Source organism: Rhinichthys klamathensis, unplaced genomic scaffold (genome assembly GCF_029890125.1).
Source record: "Rhinichthys klamathensis goyatoka isolate OS25496 unplaced genomic scaffold, OSU_Roscu_1.1 h1tg000690l_1, whole genome shotgun sequence".
In the NCBI taxonomy this organism is placed as follows: domain Eukaryota; kingdom Metazoa; phylum Chordata; class Actinopteri; order Cypriniformes; family Leuciscidae; genus Rhinichthys; species Rhinichthys klamathensis.
Genome location: NW_026607117.1, coordinates 251321 through 277879, shown reverse-complemented (window position 1 = coordinate 277879; position 26559 = coordinate 251321). Strand labels below are relative to the sequence as shown.

Genomic DNA, 26559 nt, shown 5'->3' with positions numbered 1-26559 from the left:
ACTCTCTTCTCATCTCCATCACTCTTTCTTTTTTTCTCAGTCTCTTCGTCCCTTTCTCTTCCCCTCCTAAAGCTGAGCTTTTTTAATTTACTAAAGACTATGGCAAGCCGTTTTAACTTTTATTAATTTCCAGGATATGAATTGTTGATATCAACAATTACATTTTCACTAGTTCAAATTATAATTATTGATATCAGGAATAATATTTCTACTAGTAACAATGGCAATTTTTGATATCAGGAATTACATTTTCACTAGTAACAATGGTAATTCTTGATATCAACATTTACATTTTCACTAGTTAAAATGATAATTCTTGATATCAACAATTGAATTGCAACTAGTAAAAACTATAATTCTTGATATCTGTAATTGTATTTTCACTAGTGAAATGTCACCATAGGCTGCCATTCAAAAATCAATTCTTGATATCAAGAATTGATTTCTTACTAGTTGAAATTCCAATTTCACATATCAGAAATACAATTCTTACTAGTAAAAACCTTTATTTTTGATATCAAGAATTAAATTGTCACTAGTTGAAATGTCTATTCTTGATATCAACAATTGAATTGCTACTAGTAACAATGTTCATTTTTGATATCAATAATTCAATTTTCACTAGTGACAATGTTAATTTCTGATATCATGAATGTGATTGTTACTAGTAAGAAAGCCATTTTAGATATCTGAAATAATATTGATATCAGAAATACATTTTCAGATATCAAAAATGAAATTTTTTACTAGTAGCAATTCAGTTGTTGATATCAAGAATAGACATTTAGACTAGTGATAATTTAATTATTGATATCAGGAATTCGCATTTTTACTAGTAACAATGTAATTATTGATATCAAAAATTATATTTCTACTAGTAAGAAATCAATTCTTGATATCAACAATTGATTTTGAATGGCAGTCTATGGTGACATTTCACTAGTGAAAATACAATTGTTGATATCAAGAATTACATTTTTGATATCAAGAATTCAATTGTTGATATCAAGAATTGAATTGTTGATATCAAGAATTCAATTGTTGATATCAACAATTGAATTGTTGATATCAAAAATGTAATTGTTGATATCAACAATTAATATCCTGGAAATGAATAAAAGTTAAAACGGCTTGCCATAACTTACATCTTATCTCGCACTTGACCGTACACTGAAGCGTCGAGTCGCACTGTTCAAATTCGCGCTCAGCAGCGTCTGTGAACATAAAGCCCGCCTACTTTGATTTGATTGGTCATCTCAAATATTCTGACATTGACGAGCAGTGACAGAGCAATGAGGCTCAGATGAACACACATGAACACGCACACACACACACACACCCTGTCCTCTGTTTCTGACGTGCTCTCTGTCGGCGCCGCTGTGGATTGAAGATGAAGAACGCGCTAAATCTGATTATAACCAGACTGAAGCGAACACGAATTTGTGTAGCCTACATTAATCTCACATTATTAGGGGGGCTAGGCTGAAGCCCCCCTAAAAAGGGCCTAGTGACGCCCCTGGAGGGTGTCCATGGTGACCAACCTCTTCATGAATCAGTGGATGAGAGGATTTTATCACTTGGCACCAGAACTTTGGAAGGCGACCTGAAGAGATGTGTTAGAACTGGGAGGAGGGAATGAATGTTTGAACTCCTGGAAGACATTATATGACCTGGAGATAGACTTTGAAGACGGATGCTGCTCCTGCAGGTTCTAATTTCAAATCTAGTTACGGGTTCATGCGATTATGAGCGTATGGTGATACTTTGGAGGACAGTTTAGCCTAGTGGTCATAAGGTTGTTGGACTGATCTTCCTGGAGGACAGAAGATCAAAAACAGCAAAGCATCACTGGTAATTTCCTCACCATATCTAAGTTACCCACCTATGTTTGTGAGTATTCATAGCATCCCTCCTTCATATGTCCTCTCTCTTATTTTCATAATCTTATCTGCTAAAACAAGACTATACTCATTATTTCTTAAATTTTTGGAGCCAACATATCTTTTTCAGGGACCAAAAACGAAAGGCTTTAATTATTCTTCATGCATCATGGGAGTCTACAGCAGACCATAATGGCACACAGATTGGGCCCCTCAAACACTCTAGCGCCACCAACCGCTTTCAGTAGAGGCGATTCCTCCGTCCAAAAAATTAGACGAGAAGATAATCAATATTACAAAAATAAAACCCGAAAATTTTACAAATGTGACAGTAAAATTTTTATAAATCACTTGTTTTTCTAAAGTAACCCTGTCCAACAGCGACACCCGCATGTAAAGTTACAGCACGTCTCTCTTGCCTCCTGAGTCCATTGACTTTTAACAGACCTCCTAAAGCATGTGGTGGGTTTGATGGGGGGGGTAATTGATAATGAATAGGGGAAAGTCACGTGAGAGGAGGCAATGTCTCCATCACACTATTATTGGATATGATTGGTTATGATTGGTTCGTGTGATAAATCCCACCTCTTGTTTTCGTGAGCGTTCGCAAATAGGTCTGAATGAACAAAATGTTAAAAAGAACAGCTGAACATACAAATAAAATATATTATTTAAATTGTTAAGCCTTCAGTAATTATTTAGAAATAGATTTAAAAATGCTTAAAACTAAATTGATGAGATTTATACATAATTAATTTATACTCGATTTTAATACATGGAACAATAATTACAAAGTTAATGTAAAAACATTCAATAGAATTGTATTTTTCAATTTTCTATTCTATTATTATCTTTTTCTGATGTAATGTTTATTTAACCAGAAATGTGTGATAACATTAAGTGTAACTGGGACATGAATTTATATATATATATATATATATACACTCATAAAAAAACCGGAGAGGACTTTACCTCCACATTTCAGAACACACTGTACGCCACTGATTTTGAGCTAGTTTTGGACCGAATGATTTGGACAGTGTTGTTGTTAACTTAAACTATTCAAAAATGTATTCTTTAATTAAAATAAAGCTGAAAAAAAAAGATTTTTTTTTTTAGAAATATACTGAATAAAAATATTAAATATATAAAAACAGAAATACAAATAAATTAAAGCTAAATGAAATATATATAAAAGACAAAAGCTCATAACAAAATTACTAAGTGAATTTAAAGTCAAATTGCTATAATATAAATAATACAAAAATAACAGGACATGTCATTCCCATGTATTTTATTGCTTCCAGTGTTTTCAATTCCTGTCCCATTAGATTTACAAAATTGTTAATCCTTCTTCAGGTTTCACCAAATCCTACCCAAATTTCATCAGAAATCTCACAGACCATGTCAGTAAAGAGCTATTAAAAGGTTTCTGATATACTACACTGTTCAAGAGCAACACATCAAAGACACTAAACACAGAAACGTAAGGTCATATCTTTGCAATTCTTTGAGATATTGATATGAAACTGGCTATGTATTGTTGCCAAGAGCATTTGGTGACCGTTCAAACCAAGTCAAGACTTCATAAAACAGAACTTTTTAGATTTTTTTAATTTTAGATTTGCTCTTTTTCCCCCTCATAAATATAACTGACACTAAACACACTATAATGACATTTCTAGAAAAGATGCCACACATGAGGTGAGGCTGTTATTAGGCAAAACTTTTTCATATTGATTTAGAAATGTGGAAAATCTATACTATACTATTTAAAGTTTTTATTTTCATAATCTACTAATGATAGATTTTATTAGAGTCCAGAGCATTCACATTTTAAGCTCTAGTCTCCGTTCTAAAAAGAAGGGATCAAAATTCCAGGACAAAAAGCAATACAATTGCTAAATATATGCAGCCTTTTGATGAATTGTACACTGAACAACATTGGAGCTGAACTAAAGACATTTAGCATTTCGGACATCTGCTGACCAGCTTCAAAAGAATGTTGAAAAATATAACAGAACTATTAGCTTGCTTCGAAGTCTTTGGGAATTGGAGTAGTAGGCCTACTGTGCGAAATCACCACATGACGCCAATAACACTTTTACGGCCTATTTCACTTTCACAGCTGGATGTAAGCTTCTTAAATTTTGACTTGACAAGCCCCTTTGCACTCAAGTCCAGAAAACCCTTCTACATTATTCCAATGAATACAGTGGCTCAGTGCTGGCCATTATCTCACCCAGCCCAATCCTTTGATTAAGACCCCATGTTTTCTCTTTTCCTGCCTCCCTCATTGTAACACCCAATAGTGAGTATTAAAGCCCTCAAAGCAAAACACATATGCCATAAATTGTTTCTTTTCCCTCCCTCATATCTCTGCCTGTCAATGAATAATTGCTGGAAATGCCAAATGTCAAAGCCGAAGTCAGAAATGCTATTTATCAAGCTTTGCGGAAAGTGCCAAGCCATCTATCCAGGAGAAAAATTAGATAGAAATGTGCAATATCAGAGCGTGAAGAGATGCTATCATTGTGACATCTTGTCTGTCTGATGTTCTGTGGGCAATCATCATGTTTATTTCTGACAGAACTAAAATGGTTTATTTTACTTTTGGATTTTTTTTTTCAGAGGGATAATGGAGAGAACAAAAAAGAAATGTTGATACTTTTACTGCCACTTTACGCCGTTCACTTGAGTAACATGTCAGAGTTCGGGAGCTAAAAGTCACATCTCACACAGAACTAAAACAGAAATTTTGCATAATAAACAAATAAATGCTAATGTATATTATTTGTATATTTACTAGGCATATTTATTGTCAAAGAAATAAATAAATACTGTTTGTGTTATAAAGCGCGTAATTTCTGTGCCAAGTGTGTTTCTACGGAGCCACATTGATTATACTCTTGTGAAGAAACAAAAAAAATTTGTTTAATTGTCTTTGCACATTAAACTGGGATGGCTGTCACTAACGATTATTTTGGTAATCAAGTAATCAGTCGATTATTTTGACAATTGATCGAGTAATCTGATTTTTGTGTGGTACTAAAAATAGACCAAAGTGAACAATAACCATTAAAATGACTTTAAATACATAGGTATGATAACAATGAGACATCAATAATTGGTTCAAATAAAGCAGGGATGAGGAACATCGGTCCTGAAGGGCCGCTGTCCTGTAGAGTTTAGCTCCAACCCTGAAAAATAAACTCACCTGCTTTAGTGAGCTCAGCCTTAGAGATCCTGAAGACATTGATTAGCTTGTTCAGGTGTGTTTGATTAGGGTTGGAGCTAAACTCTGCAGGACAGCGGCCCTCCAGGACCGAGGCCCTCCAGGACCGATGTACCCCATCCCTGAAATGAAGTATCAAAAGCAAGTAATTAGGGGTGTAAGAAAAAATCGATACACTTGAGTATCGCGATATTTTATTTTGCAATACTGTATCGATTTTCAAAAACGCAATATCTATTTTTTTTTTAGTTTACGTGCAAAAATATTCATACTATTGCCGTGGTTCGCGTTTATGTTGTGTTTAAATCCCTACCACTAGATGGCTAGAATGAGACGCACCACTAGTGTCCTCGGGGCTCTCTCTCTCTCTCTCTCTCTCTCTCTCTCTCTCTCTCTCTCTCTCTCTCTCTCTCTCTCTCTCTCTCTCTCTCTCTCTCTCTCTCTCTCTCTCTCTCTCTCTCTCTCTCTCTCTCTCTCTCTCTCTCTCTCTCTCTCTCTCTCTCTCTCTCTCTCTCAATTCAATTCAATTCAATTCAATTCAATTGAGCTTTATTGGCATGACTGTAAAATAGCACAATATTGCCAAAGCAGTAGTAATATATAAACATATATGTAGATACATAAAAGTGAACAATAAAAAAACATTTCCATATTATGCATAAATATATCTCAATAAATAAAATAACAAAAATATATACAATAACAAAAAAAAAGTACAGAGAGCAGTTTAATGGAGCAGAGGGTTCAGCCCTTCTCCCTCATATGATGGCAGGAGGACACATACTGCGCTGCCAGCTGAATACACTCTTCTTTCTCTCCCAATATATAAGACAGTTTGTTTATAAGGCTCTCTTGTTGGAATTGAGGTATAATCTGTGCTATTTGTGTAAAATAAGCGTCCCTGATGTTTTTGTACTTGCTGCACTCGGTGAGGAAGTGCAGCTCGTCCTCTACGGCCCCGTCAGGGCAGTGTGAACACAGTCTGAGCTCTCTCTCTCTCCAGCTCTGCTGGTGTCGGCCCGTCTCCACACACAGACTGTGGTCGCTAATGCGATACTTAGTCAGGAGCTTTCTCTGGCCATAGTTACTGATATCAGTCAGGTATGGTGCCAATTTATAATCTGACTTTATTTTGTGGAAATATTTTAATTTATTTAGTTGCGTGACCTTTATCTGCCAATCGTGTATGTATTCTTCTTTGGTTATTTTCCCTATTTCTTTTACTTTTGAGTGTCTAAATTGAATTGATGAATTGAGTTGGTGTTTTTCCACTAAATGTATCATGGGGTCACTCTCTGTGTGTCCTGCCCTGTATCTGAGAGCGCAGTGATGGTAGCTCTCTGTCTGTGCGTCTGATAGATGAAACCAGAACTTTACGGCTCTCTTCTGGATTTCGGATAGGAGAGGGAATCTGCCTAATTCTGCCCGGCAACCCAGACTTGGAGCGTTTCTGTGAGTTCCCAGGATGTTCTTGCAGAACTCAAGGTGGAAAATTTCAGCGGGGGTTTTGTCCCAGGATTCATAATTTAGTTTAAATTTGGGGCCCCAGATTTCACAGCCGTAAAGAAGGATGGGTTTGATGATGCTGTCAAAGATTTTCAGCCACAGTTTGATGGGTGGGTTAAATTTGAACAAGGGTTTTCTTATACTGTAATAGGCCCTACGTGCTTTATCAGTCAGATCTTTTATTGCAGTGTCAAATTTTCCAGAAGCTGAGATTTTCAGACCCAAATAATTATAGCAGGTGACATGATTAAGAATTGTTCCCCCAAGTGTAAATGTGTATTTTTTGTCAGTAAGGCGAGGTTTTTTCTGGAAGATCATGATTTTGGACTTGTCCATGTTGATGGGTAAGGCCCAGTCGCTGCTGTACTGGTCCAGAAGCGAGAGGCTGTGGTGCAGACCCTCTTCATGAGGAGACAGCAGCAGAAGATCATCAGCGTACAGGAGGCTTTTGATTTCTCTGTCCTCGAGGGTCAGACCAGGACAAGAGGACTTCTCAAGTGCTGAGGCCAATTCATTAATATAGATGTTAAAGAGAGTCGGGCTGAGGCTGCAGCCTTGACGGACTCCTTTAGTTTGACTGAAATAATCAGTACGTTTGTCATTAATCTTCACCCCGCACTTGTTCCCGTTGTAAATGTCCTTTATAATGTCATATGTCCTTCCTCCTATTCCACTTTGGATTAGTTTTAGGAAAAGTCCATTATGCCATACCGAATCAAAGGCTTTTTTAAAGTCAATGAAGCAGCCAAATATTTTGCCTTGTTTTGTTTGTTGGACGTGTTTTTGTATGAGTGTGTGGAGTGTGTAGATGTGGTTTGATGTTCTCTGTTTAGGCATAAATCCAATCTGAGAACTGTTAAGGATCTTGTGTTGTTGGAGGAACTGAACTAGCCTGTCGTTGATGATGGAGCAGAAGAGTTTGCCCAGGTTGCTGCCCACTGTGATGCCCCTGTAATTATTTGGGTCGTACTTCTCGCCCTGTTTAAAGATTGGGGTAATCAAATTTTCTTTCCATGTCTCAGGAAAGTGTCCTGCTTTTAATAAAAGATTGAATAATTTGAGAATTGCCTCTTTCAGTTTGGGGCTGCTGTGTTTCAGCATCTCATTTGATATTAAGTCCATGCCACAGGATTTTTTATTTTTTAGGGATTTTATCTTGTCTGTTAGTTCAATTAGTAATATGGGCTGGTCTAACTGGTTTAGCTGGTCTTTTACGGTGCGTTCCAGGTTATGGAGTTGGGAGGTCAGGTGTTTTTGGGTGAGGGTTGGTTCGTTTTGGGAATAGAGTTTTCCAAAATGTTCGGTCCAGATGTTTGGGTCATGGATGGGAATGTGTTTTGGTTCTTTTGATTTATCTAATTTTTTCCATAATTCCCAAAAAGAATTCTGATCTACTGCCTCCTCAATCTTATTAAGCTTTGATTTCATGTGATCCGCTTTTTTCTGTATTAGTATTGACTTGTATGTTTTGAGGGTTTGCTGATATTTGTCTCGTGTTTGTTGGTTTGCAGGGTCTCTGTGTTTTATATTTGATAATGATCTTAATTCTTTTCTTAATTTTTGGCACTCTTTATCAAACCAACCATCTTTAGCAGTTTCTTTCTTACATCTATAATTTTTTCTTTTTCTCAGGGCTTTTCTGACCACTGTAGAAAATATTTCGTTTAATTGGTGAGTTGCTAAATTGATAATTTTCTTCTCTTCACTAAATGGAGTAGATAGAAATGAATCTATCATGTTCTGGACCCGGGTGCTGTGGAGCTGGGCTTCATACTGGGCAGGACTGTCTTTACCCCATATAAATGTGGAGGGGAGGGGGTGCAGTTTAACCTTCGGGTCTGAAGGCCGGAGATTCACGGATCTGTTCAGACTGAGGACTGTGTGACTGTGGTCTGATAATGGCAGCTGTGGCATGACTGTGTAATAGTTGAGTTTACTGTGGTCTACATCAGTGATGGCGTAATCTACTGCGCTGCTGCCCAGATATGAGCAGTAGGTGAACCGACCCAGAGAATCTCCCTTTGTCCTGCCGTTGACTATATACAGGCCCAGGCTTTTGCAGAGCTGCAGGACTTGTTTTCCGTGCCTGTTTATCGTGTTGTCATAATTCTGACGTGCCTTCGTAAAGTGTTTCCGTTGATATATATGTGAGTTGTTAATATATTTGTCTCCATCTGAGGTAATGTAATCCGCTTCCTTCCCCGTTCTAGCGTTCAGGTCCCCCATTAACAGAACCGACCCTAGAGCTTGAAAGTAAACGATCTCTGACTGTAGGGTTGGGAAGATGTCTTCATTATAATAAGGAGACTCGTATGGGGGGATGTATATGCTCAAGTACATATACATCTCTCTCGCTCTCTCTCTCTCTCTCTCTCTCTCTCTCTCTCTCTCTCTCTCTCTCTCTCTCTCTCTCTCTCTCTCTCTCTCTCTCTCTCTCTCTCTCTCTCTCTCTCTCTCTCTCTCTCTCTCTCTCTCTCTCTCTCTCTCTCTCTCTCTCTCTCTCTCTCTCTCTCTCTCTCTCTCTCTCTCTCTCTCTCTCCCTCTCTCTCTCCCTCTCTCTCTCTCTCTCTCTCTCTCTCTCTCTCTCTCTCTCTCTCTCTCTCTCTCTCTGCTCGTTTGCGTCCTGTCAAGCGCAGCAGTCTTTCTATTCTACATCACTCACCGATAAAAAAAGGCTTTGGCGGGACACAAATTTGTTTTGGCAGCCGCTAAAAAGCGGACGATTTGACGGGTTTTAAAAGATTAAATACAACCCGAAACTAAAAAACAGACCCCGCCTCTATTTGAGACTGGCCTTTATTTACCCAAACCTGTCGCCACTCGCCACATCAGGCGTGTAAAAGAGACCGGCGTCTATATGGGACTCGCTATTATTTGAAGTTTTACGGTATGTGTTGGATGTACCCTGTATGAATAATAGTGCAAGCATTTTTTTAATGACAGATTGCCCCTCAGATTGCACCTTATGTGTTATGCATTATCCTAGATGTCACAGTAAGGGGCTATGTATTTTCTTTAACTGACTATATATTTGTTCCTCAATGTTTCCTTTAGGAATTGGGGATATTCAAATTAATTAACCAATCATTAATACCATTGATCAGCCCTACCTAACGTGGATGTTTTTTCCACTAAGAAACAAACATTGTTATGTTATTTTGATTTATACTGTGAAGCTTTGATACAATTGTGAAAAGCGCTATATAAATATACTTGACTTGACTTGAATTGTGTTCGTGTTTTTGCAACACAAAACGTGTTGGATGTACCCTGTGTACTAGGAATAGTGCAAGCATTTATTTATTTTTATTGACATAGACAGATGTCTTTTCTTTTTACAGATTGCACACATGTGTGTATGTTATGTATTGTGACAGGGGCTATGTATTTTCTTTTATTAAGGCCTACTTGAGCATATACAAATTTGCTCACTAAGAACCTGTGAACCACAATCCCAAACTGGCAGTTTGATTTTCTGTGTACTGAATTGTTTATCTAAAGTAAACTTGTTTGAATTTTATCCACATCATGTCTTTTTTTTTTAAATAATACTTTCTAAAATTGTAGTCCTACTTTAAAAAAATCGCAATATATCGCCTTATGCACAGTATCGAAATATATCGCAATATATTGAATCGTGACCCATGTATCGCGATACGTATCGTATCGCCAGATTCTTGCCAATACACAGCCCTACAAGTAATCATTTGGTTTTATTGAACAACACTGTTAAAATACATAATGTAATATACATAATATAAACTTAAGTAACTTATGCACATTATACTGTATGTATTGGTTTCAAACGCGGCCAGGCAATGAGACCACCCTGCTCTCGGTTATTGAAGCTGGCAAGAACAGCTTCCAAATCATCAGTACTCATCTTGCAGGATCTGTTTGCTGCTTTTGACACAGTTAACCACCAGATCCTCCATTTAACCTTCATGACGAAGGGTATCTCAAAAAACACACTCCACAGTCTTGGAGGGGTGAGGTGTCTAAGTTGAAACATCTAGTTAGCTACTGGGGTGCCTCAGGGCTCAGCGCTTGGACCACTTCTCTTCTCCATATACATATCATCACTAGTATCATGTGCCATTCAGAAACATGTTTTTTCTTATCACTGCTATGCTGATGACACACAACACTACCTCTCAGCCAGATGTTCCGACAGTAGCTGCTCGCATCTCTGCCTGACAGACATTTCTTGCTGGATGAAGGACCACCACCGTCAACTAAACATTGCAAAGACTGAACTGCTTATGGTCTTAGCCAACCCAACACTTTGCCACAACTTCTCCATTCAGCTAGGTTCGTCAACCATAACTCCATCCAGGACAGCCAGGAACCTTTGAGTTGTGACTGATGATCCCAGAACACATTGCTGAAAGTGCCCAGTCCTGCAGATTTGGCTTATACAACATTTTATACAACAGCAGGCTACACAACTCCTTGTCCAAGCTCTTGTTCTAACCAGACTGGACTATTATAATGCTGTCTTGGCAGGCCTTCTAGCATGCACTGTCAAACCTCTGCAACTGATTCAGAATGCTGCACCAAGAGTGGTCTTTAACAAGCTGAAGAAAGCGCACGTCACACCTCTCTTCATAAACTTGCACTGGTTGCCAAATGCTGCTCGCATCAAATTCAGCGCACTGATGTTTGCCTGGAGAGCAACCACTGGCTCTGCAGCCCTATACCCCATACTACGTCAGACTTACTGTAGCATGAAACACTAAGCGTTTCATACTTTATGCGTTCCCAATTGCACGTTATTGGAAACCCAGACTGGAGCATTTACTGTGAACGGAGCCGCACTGAGACGGACGAAACTCGTAACCTGCACGCATGTAAAAAATTAAAGTGTTATGCTTTCCCCTGAAATAACTGAATCACATCATATGTGGAAGCCTGTTGCCAACTCGGAGTAAAAATTAAAGCAAGCAGTTGTTTGTGAGATGAAGTTCAAAATAAGAAATAAAGTCACAGTGTGAAAAAGGCAAAAATTATCAAACTTTTCCCTAGTTTGCTGCTTGTACCACTTAAAGCTAACCTCTGGCTTTCTTCAGATATTGTATTATAGACCTCCGACCTAGACACATTCAAAAGTATTTCTAGTCTACTTATATAACAAGGTTAAAATCAGACTTTGGTTTCTTATAAACCTTTATATCCCACCTGAAGCCTCTCTCTTTATTTCTCTGACACTTCCACTTCCGCCCTACTCACCCAGAGGCATGCCGATGCCGTAGCCCTTGGTGTCCAACAGGCCTCCTATCTGTGTGAGGTTGCAGTTGAGGCGTCGGTAGTACTCGTTCATAGTGCTCTCCAGAAGAAAGGCGTATTTGGAGTTTAAAACCCGTGCTATGCCCTCCTCCGTGCTCTTCACAAACACACTAGGCTGCTTGGAGTACATGTAATTCCACATGCGCTGGTACGTCTGATAGCGCGAGTTCTGAGAGTGAGAGTGCAGAGTGGGTTTGTCATCACAGATGAAAGTCATTGGAAAAGACAGAGAGAGAAAAGAGAGGTGAAACAGACATAGTATTGAAAGGCGGAGAAAAATCAAAGACGAAATTATATTTGCGGTGACATGAGGACAGGTGAATGAATAAAGAGACATTTTATTGGCAGACATTGAGAGTGAACTAGATTAAGGTAACATATTGAAGGAAAGTGAAAATGTAAGGGAAAGAAAGATGGATAATAAATTATTAATGTAATAGGGGAAGTGAACTTGGCCTCCAGTGTGAATATAAATGTAGCAGTGACTCACTAAGCCAACTGCTTGCTGCCATAAACAGGACATGATGCATTATAACGTCATTTAAACCACATGCACAAACTAGTCGATTAGCTCTACTGCTATTTAAATCGTTGGATGCATTTCGACTAATCGTGTATCACATGATTTCAGCTCCACTCGTTTTGTTTTTTTCATCCTGTATTTTAAATTATTTACACAAGGTAAACACTGACACGCACACTAGTCGACTACTTTTCTGAGCAATTAGCCATATTAGCAATACTTGATCATTAAATCAGCATATTAGAATGATTTCTGAAGGATCATGTGACTATAAAGATTTGAGTAATAATGCTGAACATTCAGCTTTGCAATCACAGGATTGAAAAGTTATTTTAAGCATAAGAGACTTCTTTCAAAAACATTAAAACACCTTGCTGATGCAAAACTTTTGAACAGTACTGTATAAATATTGTCAGTATTATTAAAATATATATATATATATATATATATATATATATATATATATATATTAATATTAATTAATACCTACACTGTACATGCAAAAGGTGGGTCTTGTATAGAACTTTGTGAATGAAGGGCATTTCAATTTGTGGAAATCTGAAGCTTTCTGTGAAGTTCTGTCAGCACAGATTACGCGTGGGCCTGTATATGTGTCACTAGTCCAGTTACCGCCATAAACAGGAAGTGATGCATTGTGACATCACATGTGCACACATGGAAGGCCAGTGAAACAAATCACACACACAAATTTCACACAAACACGTTTGCACAAACAAGGCCCTACGTACCATGAAGAAGGTCATAGTACTTCCTCCTTGAATAGTCCCGTACTGGATGTTCGTCTGATCTGCCAAGTCATCAGCAGATTCGATTGGCACCTCCATTCTCTGGACCGTCAGAAAAGCTGCAAGGTTTGCCGTGTAGGAGGAAATGATGATCAGCGTAAATGCCCACCTGTCCCGTACACACAGGAACACAGCGTTTTTTTCCACCAGAAATATAAATGCACGTATATTAGAGACAGATGCTTACATTAGACACCGGTGTTTGCAGATATGCTTACATACAAACATCACTCATTGAAATATTGAAAGACACCCACAGCTGCAATATCAACCAGATGAACCTAGTTTGATCAAATGCAAAACAGCAAGCTAAAAATAAAAAAAGATCAGTGAATAGTGTTTGCAAACTCTGTGGAATTATCCGTAATGTGAATGAATTAAGACATGATGACAGATTACCCATTTAACTAACACTCTTATTCATGCCAGGTGTTCTTCTAACCAACAAAAGTTGGTTTTGGCAAGTTCTTCTTCCACTGTAGAAAAAACAAGTTGATAAACTGGTTTAAACAATGTTCAGGAATGCTGTTAACCAGTTCAACCAGTCCCCCGCTAGAGCCAATGTGGTCTACTAGCTCTGGTCAGGATAGTCTGCCAGGTTGACCTCAGCACCACTAATTGGTAGTCCAGTTGGTCAGACGCCTAACTAGCTTTAACCAGGTAAAAAACAAGCCATGTTCTTGTACACAAATAGTCAACATAATATTCCAAAGAAAAAAAGTATTTATGCTCTGTTGAATCTGAAATGTTTAAGTCAGAAATCCATCACATTATGAAAGAACACTGCCATTCAAAAGTTTGGGGTGGGTAAGTTTTATTTTTATTTTATTTAAATATGCTCACCAAGGCTGCATTTATTTGATTAAAAATGCAGTGAAAACCAGTAATATTATGAGATAATATCACTGTGTAAAATAACTTTTTTCTATTTTAATATATTTCAAAATGACCTTTATTCCTGTGATGGCAAAGCTGAATTTTCAGCATCATTACTCCAGTCTTCAGGGTCACATTGCCCTTCAGAAATCATTAGAATATGCTGATTTATTATTAGAGTTGTTTTGTTTAATATTTTTGTGGAAACCACAATATTTTTTTAGGACACTTCTATAATTCAAAAGAACAGCATTTATTTGAAATAGAAATCTTCTGTAACATCTTTACTGTCATTTTTGATCAATTTAATATGTCTCTAGCCGAATAAAAGTATTGATTAAAAAAAACCTCTCACTGACCCCAAACTTTTGAACAGTAGTTTGTGTGTTTGTATGATAGGAATTTTTAGTAGGAAGTTTGAGAGCCCTTCCAAAACACATGGATTGTGCTCTTAAGTAAATCATGCTCAGATGAAAGGAAACTTCTCAATTCCTCAGAGAAAGAGCTTTCATGAGACTGGTGAAGCATTTAAAACTTTTCTAAAGAGACTGGCCTCCAAAAATGCACAAACAGGCAGATAAGTTACTTGTTATTTAGTAAAAGCTCTTTATCAAAAATTAAAGTGCACCAATTGCAGACACGCGTCCCCCAGAGCATCACAGAGTTCAGCGTTGTGCTGAGGGACACAGTGGAGATAGACGGGAGCTCTCTGGTTTCTGGGTCACCCCTGTTTGGGATTAAAGTTGCATCTATTGTGTTTATTCACACCACAGATGATTAAACATTTGGCTTCCACTGCATGCACAGATCAAATCATTTCAACTCCATTGTTAGTCTTCCTGAAAGTGGTTGTTCAACTTAAAATGACCTCAACAGCAAGCCGCAAGACTGAAATTGAAGAGATGGAACACAAGACAGCTTGACTTGATATAGCGAAATGAACAGAGGTGGGAGACTAATCTGGAAATACACTACAAAAGAGCGAAGCGCACAATACATGTCTGCACACAAAAACAAACATCCCCATACAAACTTCAATACACTTTACACTTTCAATAAAAGAAAAGACACACTCTTAATGGTCTCTTCACACAGAGAACAGATTTTCAGTGCATGTTAAATTGAAATAACGCATCCCCATGTGTGAAAATCTGCCCAACAGAAAATGTTTACACCTATAGGTCATTTTTTTTGTTTACTTGGCCAGAAAAAAAAAAAACACACACACACACAAAAACCAAGACCTACCAACAAATTTGATATGAGTGATTATTCAGCTAGAGGCACTTCACATGAAATCTTGAAAAATGTAAATTCTTTCAACTATTTAATTTATGTTTAAACATGCCCTGGAATAAAAAGATGATCTTGGTGTTGGTTAACCTTCAAGTAGATTTTGGTAATATAATGCTAGTGTGGATTTTTGTACTTGCTCACACCACCAAGTTAGGCAGCAGTCAATGAAAATATGAATATTTATATCAATAAAATAATTAATTTACATTTAAATATGAATATTTATATAAATTAAATAATTTAAATATGAACATTTAAATATGAATAGATATGAAAATAAAAAGAACTGTTTTATCTGTCCCTCTTCTCATTTTCATCATGAAATATAGGCTTTTTTGGGGGAAAATGTTTCTCAAAAACGTTTGGTGCAATGGTAATATTGGTGACTGATTCTTTGTCATAAAAAAAAAAAAAAAAAAAAGTATACCGATAAAATTAACTGGAAATACGTTTTAGGTTCATTGGCAAAAGTGCAGTATAATTAACTTTTTATGCATTTATTATAAAAGGGAAGTTATAAAGTCTGGGTTGGGACAAAAGCACAAAATAGAGAAATTCTGGGAAATCTAACCATTTAACAATCATATTCTAACACTAGAAAAAGTAATTAAAGAGAAACAATACAAAGTTTAAAGCTATTATAATCTTTCTAGGATTGCATTAAAAAATCTTCAAAATCCTCATTGGGTACAGAAAAGTTCCAGAAACTAAAGATTTGTTTAAACAAATAAATAAATTATAAATATATATATAATTTTTTTCTTTCTTTCCAGTTTTAGTTTTAATACTTTTAGATCTTAAACATATTTATTTCAGGTAGTTCACAAGGCAACATTTCTCATTTTAGCTATTTTAGGTTTAGATTTTTCATCCAATATTTATAGTTTATTTGATTTCAGCTTTATTTCAATTACCAAATACAGTTCATAATATAGTGTTGATTTTAGTGAACAATAACAACACTGTACCACAAGTACTGTAAGCTTTTCGGGTCATGTGTGCAGAACCAGCTTGTGTCTTTAATACTCACAGATGCACATTCACACTTACTGCATGGTCTCTTACACCTCAAAGGAAGTGTGAACCATCCCCACACTTACCAAACACCACTGACACAGCGTGTGGACAGGGCCCGGGGCATGATCTCTGAGCCCTGCTGCATGAAACCACCGATCGGAAACCACAGGCTGTTCCCTAGCGTGTACTGATTCTCCAGGAGGTCCTTGCGGTCCCGCCAACACGGGAAGGGGTTGTACCACTCATATGGACTCAGCCTGATGGAGGGAGAGAAACAAACAAACAATGAAACCGGGAAAGACTACTGTTACCTCAAGAAGAATGCTGGACTGTGAATATAATGATATTCAAAATAGATCTGTGTGTATTGAGTGGCAGTGTGGCACCTGGCAGCCAGGAAGAGTACACAGCTAACGGCCAGATAGGCTAAAAGCATAAAGAGCCAGACAGCTGGCGAAAACGGATCCAAGAAGGAGAAATAACCTGGCTTCCTGCCCTGTAGAAAGCACATAAACAATACAAACAATGCTTTCACCACTCCTACAGAATCTCAAAACAGCTGAAAGCTTTTCCTGATACAATTGCTGTTTGTTATTGTTTGGTATAGTTCACCTTTTCATATGCAGAGATTTGCTAAAAGTTTGTTATTGATACGGACAAAACATTATACACAATTTTTCATTTATGCATTATGCATCAGGCAGGTGCTTTCATCCGAAGCAACGTACAATGCATTAAAGATATGTATTTGATCAATTCATGTCTTCGAAGGCAACCGACCGCCTTACACTTTTGGACCATGCTTTGATGTTTTAGCTACAAGAATGCAAGATTGTTAAAGGGGTCATATAATGCCATTTTTGTACAAGCTAATATGATTCTTTAGGGTCTAAATTAAAAGTTTGTAATATACTTTAATTAAAAATTCTCATTAGTATTGTAAGAAAACACTTATTTTACCTGGTCAAAAACAGCTCTGTTTTCAGCACGCCGTTTCAGTGCATATGACTTTAAATGATAATGAGCTCTGCTCACCCCGCCCCTCTGTTCTGTGCGTACACCGTTTGTAACACAATAACACAATAACCATAACGCGTTGTTCATTATAAACGTGGGATTATGAATTATATTGAGAACGTCGTACATAGAAAACATGCCGTAATGTACCCTGAGTGTAAACCTTAGACGCATTCATCATGAAGCGTGCAAGCGATTTGCAAATTTTTTAAAGATTAATAAAACGTTACACTCACTTCAGTTCTTCTAGAGGTTCAGCAGGAACACGAATAGTTGGTACCGATCCTTTATTCAGGTGCAGCTTCTTAGCAAAACCAGCTTTATACTGACCCTCCTTTATAAAGCAGTCTGCTGAGAAATGATTCGCGCAAACATGAAAGCATTGACGTTGCTCGTGGGGAATATTCCCTTCGAAAACAAACTCAGCCACTGCGTCTTCAGCGGTTCGGATTTAGGAACATTAAATTGACTGCTGTGTTCCTTATTGCACCCAAGAACAGAACACCACAATCGCTTAGACGCCATTCTGCTCATAGACAGTGCTCCAGCATATCAACAATGAATGACCACGCCGGTCCGCGCAGACTATGATTGACAGCTCGCTCACGAACGAGAGAGGGTCTGTGTTGAAACGTTGCTGTCAATCAACAATCGTGGGAGGGGCGTCCGAGTGTGTGACGTCACACGGTCGAACGGCTTGATTTGAGGCAGGGGAAAACATATAAGGAGATTAAAACAAAAACACTGAATGGATTTTTATCATTATATGATGGTTGTGTACAGGCACTGCCAACACACATTTCAGTACAATCAACTTGTAAAAGTGCATGTACCATTATATGACCCCTTTAAATGTGACATAATCCACCTAAACAAAATCTTATGAAAATTCTTTACTAAGTGCTGCCTGAATAATATAACAACAAAAATTAATTATTATCATTATACATTTTTTGAAAGGTTTTGTGAGATTCACGCAAGAATATTACAGTCAATGATAGTAACAAAATAATTTCTGATATAAAAATACCAATGTAGTATACAATCTCAATTCAGTGTCTTACTATGTGGACGCGGTACAGGATACTGATTCCAAGGTTCATGAAAGGTTTGGAGAAATCTATGACCTTTTCCCTCTCTGATGTGATTGTAAATCCAGCCACTGCCAGATCTGCTTTCTGCAACAAACAGAGAGAAAGAGAAAGAATTAGCAATGCTAGTTTGATATTGTACTGTCTGACTGATGCAACAAAATTACATTCAAGAGGTATTCGTCACCCATGATTTCCAATAACAGGGAGTTTATTGAGATAATGTACAACACCAAATACAGTGTAGATGATCTCAAACAGACATGAAATACAGTAAAAGCCGCAAAACTCTATTCTGATTTTGATTTATTTAACACAAAGATAAGTTTGCAGTGCCTTACTCATGGATTAGCTTATAGAAAAAACCTTTAAAAGAAATGGCTGTCATCTTACCAAGTAAAATCAGGCATACATGTACTTCCTCTATAATTTGAACCAAGTTCAGTCACTGCTGACATTTTTGAAGACCTAATGTACAATAAAAAGCAAGAAAAAAAGAAAACAAAAAAGACCTATAATCGTCTTGATTGGCTTCTGGTATAGCTTCAGGGTTTCTATAACATACTGTAACTTGGAGGAGTTTTACAGACAGATACTAACTACCAACCCCCTCGGTTGTGGTGATAATTCAGTGATGTTTCTAAGTGCTCATTAGCATACCGCTGTGTCAGTTGTACAGTGTTTGACTCGCACCAGGCATGCCATTTCGTTGCATGTTGTTTGTGCTCCACGCGTGGTACCCTGCTAAACATTGACCTTGGTTTCAAGAAACACTCGAGAAGAAAAGCGTTTGACATTATCTGAGGTTCACTGATAAAGACAAGGAGTGGCAGAGGAAAGAAAAGGATATTTAGCACAAGGAGAATCAGCAAAGAATTGAAAAAGGGAAAGTCAAGGCTGGACAGCTGGATGGATGAATGGACAGATAATAAAAGGATGTAAGTGCACTGGGTTGATGGAAGAATTTGATATGAGAGTCCTTGGGTAAAAGGAAAGAGATTTATTTATTACGGGGATGGAGAGAGATAGAAAAACAGGGATAAAGGGTGGAAAACAGAAAGAGAGAGGGGGAGAAATAGAGTGACGGTCCTTGAGAGAAAAAACAGATACTTGTAGGGGAAGGGGTGATGAGGAATGGTTAAGAACAGAGAGTTGGTAAAGAGAAGGCTTCCAGCGAGGACACAGGGAATATTGTGCCCTTGTGAGATGAAGGGAACGAGGGATACGGAATGAAAAATGAGAAAGAGAATATAAAAGTACAAGAGTGAAAGTTCCTGAGGAAGGAAATGAGCGATAATGAATTAAAAACCTTGGTGTGGCTGTGGCATTATTTTGGCCTTTCTATTTTCCTTCCTCCTCGAGGGAGGAGGGGGTGACAGTGCTAGGGAGTAACTATTGTAACAGTAGTGACTACTAAACTTAACTACATTTTTCAGTAGTGCGACAGCTCAGTATATTATATACGTATATACACTCACCTAAAGGATTATTAGGAACACCATACTAATACTGTGTTTGACCCCCTTTCGCCTTCAGAACTGCCTTAATTCTACATGGCATTGATTCAACAAGGTGCTGAAAGCATTCTTTAGAAATGTTGGCCCATATTGATAGGATAGCATCTTGCAGTTGATGGAGATTTGTGGGATGCACATCCAGGGCACGAAGCTCCCGTTCCACCACATCCCAAAGATGCTCTATTGGGTTGAGATCTGGTGACTGTGGGGGCCATTTTAGTACAGTGAACTCATTGTCATGTTCAAGAAACCAATGTGAAATGATTCGAGCTTTGTGACATGGTGCATTATCCTGCTGGAAGTAGCCATCAGAGGATGGGTACATGGTGGCCATAAAGGGATGGACATGGTCAGAAACAATGCTCAGGTAGGCCGTGGCATTTAAACGATGCCCAATTGGCACTAAGGGGCCTAAAGTGTGCCAAGAAAACATCCCCCACACCATTACACCACCACCACCAGCCTGCACAGTGGTAACAAGGCATGATGGATCCATGTTCTCATTCTGTTTACGCCAAATTCTGACTCTAACATCTGAATGTCTTAACAGAAATCGAGACTCATCAGACCAGGCAAAATTTTTCCAGTCTTCAACTGTCCAATTTTGGTGAGCTCTTGCAAATTGTAGCCTCTTTTTCCTATTTGTACTGGAGATGAGTGGTACCCGGTGGGGTCTTCTGCTGTTGTAGCCCATCCGCCTCAAGGTTGTGCGTGTTGTGGCTTCACAAATGCTTTGCTGCATACCTCGGTTGTAACGAGTGGTTATTTCAGTCAAAGTTGCTCTTCTATCTGCTTGAATCAGTCGGCCCATTCTCCTCTGACCTCTTGCATCAACAAGGCATTTTCACCCACAGGACTGCCGCATACTGGATGTTTTTCCCTTTTCACACCATTCTTTGTAAACCCTAGAAATGGTTGTGCGCGGAAATCCCAGTAACTGAGCAGATTGTGAAATACTCAGACCGGCCCGTCTGGCACCAACAACCATGCCACGCTCAAAATTGCTTAAATCACCTTTCTTTCCCATTCTGACATTCAGTTTGGAGTTCAGGAGATTGTCTTGACCAGGACCACACCCCTAAATGCATTGAAGCAACTGCCATGTGATTGGTTGATTAGATAATTGCATTAATGAGAAATTGAACAGGTGTTCCTAATAAGGCCAACATTTCTAAAGAATGCTTTCAGCACCTTGTTGAATCAATGCCACGTAGAATTAAGGCAGTTCTGAAGGCGAAAGGGGGTCGAACACAGTATTAGTATGGTGTTCCTAATAATCCTTTAGGTGAGTGTATATGGAACTCTTTTTTTTTTCAACCTTCATATATATATATATATATATATATATATATATATATATATATATATATATATATATATGTGTGTGTGTGTGTGTGTGTGTGTGTGTTTGCAAAAAAAACCTTTATAAGTGAACTTCAAGGAACATATCAAATATATATATATTTTTTAATCCATGTAATGCCCCCATAAAATAAAAAACATTGATATTGACCAAAAAAGCTTTAATGTAATTAGCTACATTGTATTAAAAGATAATAGTCAACCTTTGTCAACCTGAACGATTTAAAATCACGAGTAGCTTGTCAAGCAAAGTAATTTCCCTAACACTAGGGGTGATCAATAGCAGTTCTTTCTTCTTAAAAAACCCCAAGTGTACCCCAGATATCTCTCAATCTGCTTAATTACTCCCTAATTGATTACTGAGAGATAGCTTTCTAAACCACATTCAAAGGGTGTCATCAAACGCTGGTGTCAAGGAAGAGCTGAATTGTGGGTCCATGGAGAGAAAGATGTGTGTGCATACACAGTTTACATACACAATACGCCAACATGTGACTGGCTTCGGCAGCTGTAATGGTATAGTGTCACGGAATAATTACACAGAAAGAACTGATTAGTATGTGTGTGTGTGTTCAAAAGGACTTTGCCGAGACCTGCCCACACTGGGGTTAATAGAAAGACATTACCGTTCTTATTACTGCTGCCATTATTTTTAGCATTAGTGTGAATAGCGCTAATATCTGTAATCGTTACTCTAATGGAAACATCAGCTGGCAACGGTCCAGTGTTGAAATCCTGCTAGCTCCACACAAACATATAAAAGGCTCTTACAAATTTTAATAAAAAGCTCATTTTCAAAGACAATGCTTTAGAAGATTTAAAATCAATTATCAGGTGTACAAAATTATTAAACATGATTAAATGTTATATTGAACATGATGTTTTAATAATGTTTGGAGGTTATTTCAAATGTTTTGATGAATAAACATACAATTACACTACTGTAAAAGCCCAATTGTTTCATTGAGGTTCAGTGAGACTAGAAAGCGTCTCTGAATTTACACAACGTATTCACAGAGCTTAATTATGGACGTGTGTGCAGGCATGCATACCCTGTTGATTAATTCCCCCACCATGCCAGTCCATGACCCATTAGGTTCTGGAGCTCCATACAGGCCGTCATCCACCAGCTTGATCCGGAACGAAAACTTCAGTATGTCTGCCAGCTCTCGTAGCATATCCACACAGAATCCCTCATACTGATCGTTACCATGAAAGTTCTGGTAGTTTGCCTTGCGCATCACGTATGGATTCTCCTATAAAACAGGATGAAGGTAACATTTAACGCTGTAATATTCCACTCTAAATTTCCATGAAAGTCAATAGCCTTACAGTGGAAGTGGCATTTTGATTGGTGCTAAGCCATGAAATGGCAGTAAAATCCAGTGAAACGGTGATTCCTTGGCCTTGACATGTGAAAGTAATTTTTGGCTGCAGCTTCTTGGTTTGAATGTATCATATATTTTGAATGTATTATATCAGTAAAATGTGGCCTGTGGATAGCAAACCTATTTTCTTCTTTTTGCAAGCACACATGATGCAAATAAGATGGTTAATAATGAAGGGATGACTTGTGGTTGTTTTGATTTTTTTTTTTTTTTACAGAACAAATACTAGCAGTAAGCTATTTTAAAACAATCAGAGTCAGATACATTTTTATGTTATAAGAAATTGCTTAAACGTGTTTGTTGCCTGGAAGCAACATTGTATGAAATTGGAATGAATAATGATGCAGTGAATATGGATGCAAACAATGAAGATGCTCTCTAAAATATTGCAATTAGTATATATTTTCTATACACTATACTTTCATAATGGGACAGTGTAAAACAGGACATTCAAGCACTGTAGCACTGTTCTTTATGTTATCCATCTAAAATTGACTGAATAGTGAGAAATAGGCATTCTATACCAGAATGGAAACAGACCGAAAGCTGGTGTAGAAATTGTTGCTAAAAACAATGCTTTTTAACATCATCTTGGGTGAAATCATCCTATAGTGTGAGCTAGAACAATGTGCACTGATGATTTTTCCACAGTAAGAGCGTGAAAGTGCGTTAAAAAAATAAAATCAATTTTGATTTGATGTTGACTTTAAAATGACATTCATAATTGCATTCAACAGAGAAATGTAGGTTTGCTTAAACTGTTAGGCCAATTTCTGATGGCAAAAATGAGTCGAGTCTGAATCAATTTACGTTTTGTGATTGTCAAATTGGAATCTACAAAGCTCTTCTTACAATTACAAACTCAATAAAACAACATTATTATACTGTATAAGCTCTGTGTAAGCAAGCAAGGCTTCGGAATTCCCTCATATTTTCTCTACTTTAAATCTTACAAATATTTGTAGCGTCCATAATAATATTTAAGACACATTGGGTTTGAAGAAGTGCTGTTTGAACAGACTTGTGCAACCTTTGAATCTGCAATGCTTGTAACAGTGAGAGCCAAATCTGTAAAAGCCCTGTAATTCACATCATCTCTTACATACTGGTCTGAAATGCTCAAAAGTTCTTTATTCACGTGCTGCCAAAGCCCCAAAGCCCTAAGCATCATGGAGTCATAACTGGAGAAGTTCTTACCAGTATTGTGGTGACTGTGAGTGTCTTATTGGCTAACGTCTCAGATGCGTTGATGTCTAAAGATGTGGAGTTCATAGCCAACGTGTTATTGGAGTACCAGACACCAATCTGCATATGTAAAGTAAAAAAGTTTGTAGAAGATGCTTTACTACAAATATTATGCACAGTTAGAACTACTTGCATGAACAAATCTGTGTTAAATGAACTAAATAATATAAAATCATTTGAAAACATGTTTGATCTCGCAAGGGGGAAACAGGCAGGAATAAACAAGTTCAGTGAATAAGACGAGGGGATGAAGGAGAGATAAAAGAGCATGAAGCGAGGGATCAATACTATGATCAATAAGAGAGGAGTGAAGTGGTGATTACTCCAGCTACCACCCATTCATTAGACCTCACAACCTCTCTCGTGATTCCGGATAAAATCCAGAGTTAGTGTTCATGAGAGTGTGTTTGTGTGGGTGTGCATTACCTCTTTGTGACCCCCCTTGAATTTCTCAAGAATACGCAGCGTGTAATTGGTCCTCTGGCCTTTGCTGTTAAACTCCACGCGGCCTGTTAGGCCATCATACTCTACCTAAAATGAAAAAGAGAGAGGGAAAATTTAAACCAAGGGTAACAAACAAAAATGACGAATAGCATTAATTTTGACCTACAATATTAAGGTAGAAATTATAGCACAGGCGGAGAAAAACAGAGACAGCCAGAGGACAAGTGAGAGGAAAACTTTGAGATGATTAAGAAAGTTAAGGTGAAGTGTCATTTCTGCTCCACCGGCATCACCAATTGCAATTGCAAAAAGGAAGTGGAAGGATATGGAAGGATACAATGAATGAAAGACCGCACTTGTGCCTAGACAACACAAATATAGTCTAGGATCTCACAGTTTCTAATAGCTGTATTAAAATGATAAAATACAAACAGGCCTTCAGACAGGTTGTAATAAACAATGGACATCTGGTGTTAAGGACACAGTTATAATTGCTCTGAAACTAATGGCAGTTGTAAAATTACTATGGCTGAGTATAATCATAACAGAGGACGTAAAAGTCATACTGCATTGGTCACCTGATGGCCGCCGATGGAGGGGACAACCAGGAATATTGTCCCGGTCACTGTGACAAGGGCGGCACATTACTCAAGTTAATACTCAAGCTACTTGTGGAAAAAAAGACATTTATTTGAAAATTGACATTTATTTGTGGTATAAATTAAATGATGTTTTGGAGTTTCCTATAAAAAAAGTCCAGGGGCCTGTGAATTGAGTCAAATAATACCATATTTATTTAAAAAGATTTATTATAATAATTTTATTAGCATTTTGTATTTTTTTTTATTTCCTTAATTTATTTATTACTATTTTATTTATTTATTTATTGTATATTATTATATCTAAATTTAGATTTTTACATTTAATTTGGTTCATTTACTGTTCTTGCTGTTTTCTGCATAGTTTCACAGTGCTAAAACAGTGGTGAATGTTTCTTGATGGTGTTAAATGATGCACAACGATACTCAATGCACAATAATGCATTAGTCAAGGTTTAAATTTATCGCGGAGTAAATTGAAAAGCATCCATCATAAACTGTCTGTGTCTTGTATGTCGACGCCAAGGGGAAATATTACAAAGACGTTTTTCCTTGGAATAACATGCACTGATGAATTGTGCGCAACGAGACCAGAACGTATGTTGAGAAAGTAGACATGCTCAATTTAAATTCATGTTGACTTTAACAGAGCCAATAAAAGCCAATAAGCAGTTGCATGCAGAATCCCATCAACATCAACCAGATTAAAACGGGCTTCCACAGCTCATCAGAGAAGACAGTAGCAACAGCCGTAAAGACTGATCACTAAAGTCATCAAATGCATCAGAAAATGGCTGCCAATGGGGTGACAAGTACCATGCGCAGGTAGTTCATGAGACTGGTGCCGTGCTGCCAGATAAGTGAGGAAGTGCAGCTCAGAGGCTTCACTCCGATCTCCTGACTGCGGTTCAGCTCTCGCACTGCTCCGACCACCACATGAACTGCATCGAACATCAGCGCAGATGACAACTGTAGGTGGAGAGAGAACATGAATGAAACGAGACGAGAGATATGCCGAAGCCAAGACAGAAAGATAGTGGAAAAAGAAGAAAAAGAGAAAAAAGGAATGTAGAATTGAGAAAGACAGCAAATGAGGTCATTAGGGGGACAAGGAGACTTCACGTCTGTTAGGGGCCCTACAGCAACTGTCTTCCTCCTAAATTATGTTGTGTGGCGCACATCCTATTTGGACACATTTGAAAAAACCTTCTGGCAGAAATAACATCTCATTATTCCACTGAGTTAGTATTACTACGGTTTACGTTTTTTTTTTTTTTTTTTTTTTTTTTTTTTACTTAAGCAAATCTCAGCAAAATCTGGTTTAAATAATGCAGTGAAATGTCAATCAAATTATTGAAATAGGCTCTTGGAATCTAAAAAGCATTTTTAGATGCTAACAGAACCAAATAGATCACTGTTACTGATATCTCCTGACAGATGTGGTTTTAATTGTTTGATTTAAAATATGTTA

At 37.6% G+C, this 26559-nt stretch overlaps 1 protein-coding gene across 12 annotated transcripts in view; it reads right to left on the bottom strand.

Moving 5' to 3' along the window:
• LOC130076798 (glutamate receptor ionotropic, kainate 5) overlaps nucleotides 1-26559 on the bottom strand; it is a 121951-nt gene that overhangs the window by 7357 nt on the left and 88035 nt on the right. For all 12 annotated transcript variants that reach the window (XM_056242039.1, XM_056242043.1, XM_056242044.1 and 9 more), the window contains 9 exons: nucleotides 25905-26057; nucleotides 24472-24576; nucleotides 23998-24105; nucleotides 22465-22668; nucleotides 18507-18620; nucleotides 16812-16921; nucleotides 16509-16682; nucleotides 13180-13345; nucleotides 11851-12076 (listed from right to left, as the gene is read on the bottom strand). In XM_056242039.1, the coding sequence (XP_056098014.1) occupies nucleotides 11851-12076; nucleotides 13180-13345; nucleotides 16509-16682; nucleotides 16812-16921; nucleotides 18507-18620; nucleotides 22465-22668; nucleotides 23998-24105; nucleotides 24472-24576; nucleotides 25905-26057 (1360 nt within the window). The remainder of the gene's footprint in view (nucleotides 1-11850; nucleotides 12077-13179; nucleotides 13346-16508; nucleotides 16683-16811; nucleotides 16922-18506; nucleotides 18621-22464; nucleotides 22669-23997; nucleotides 24106-24471; nucleotides 24577-25904; nucleotides 26058-26559) is intronic.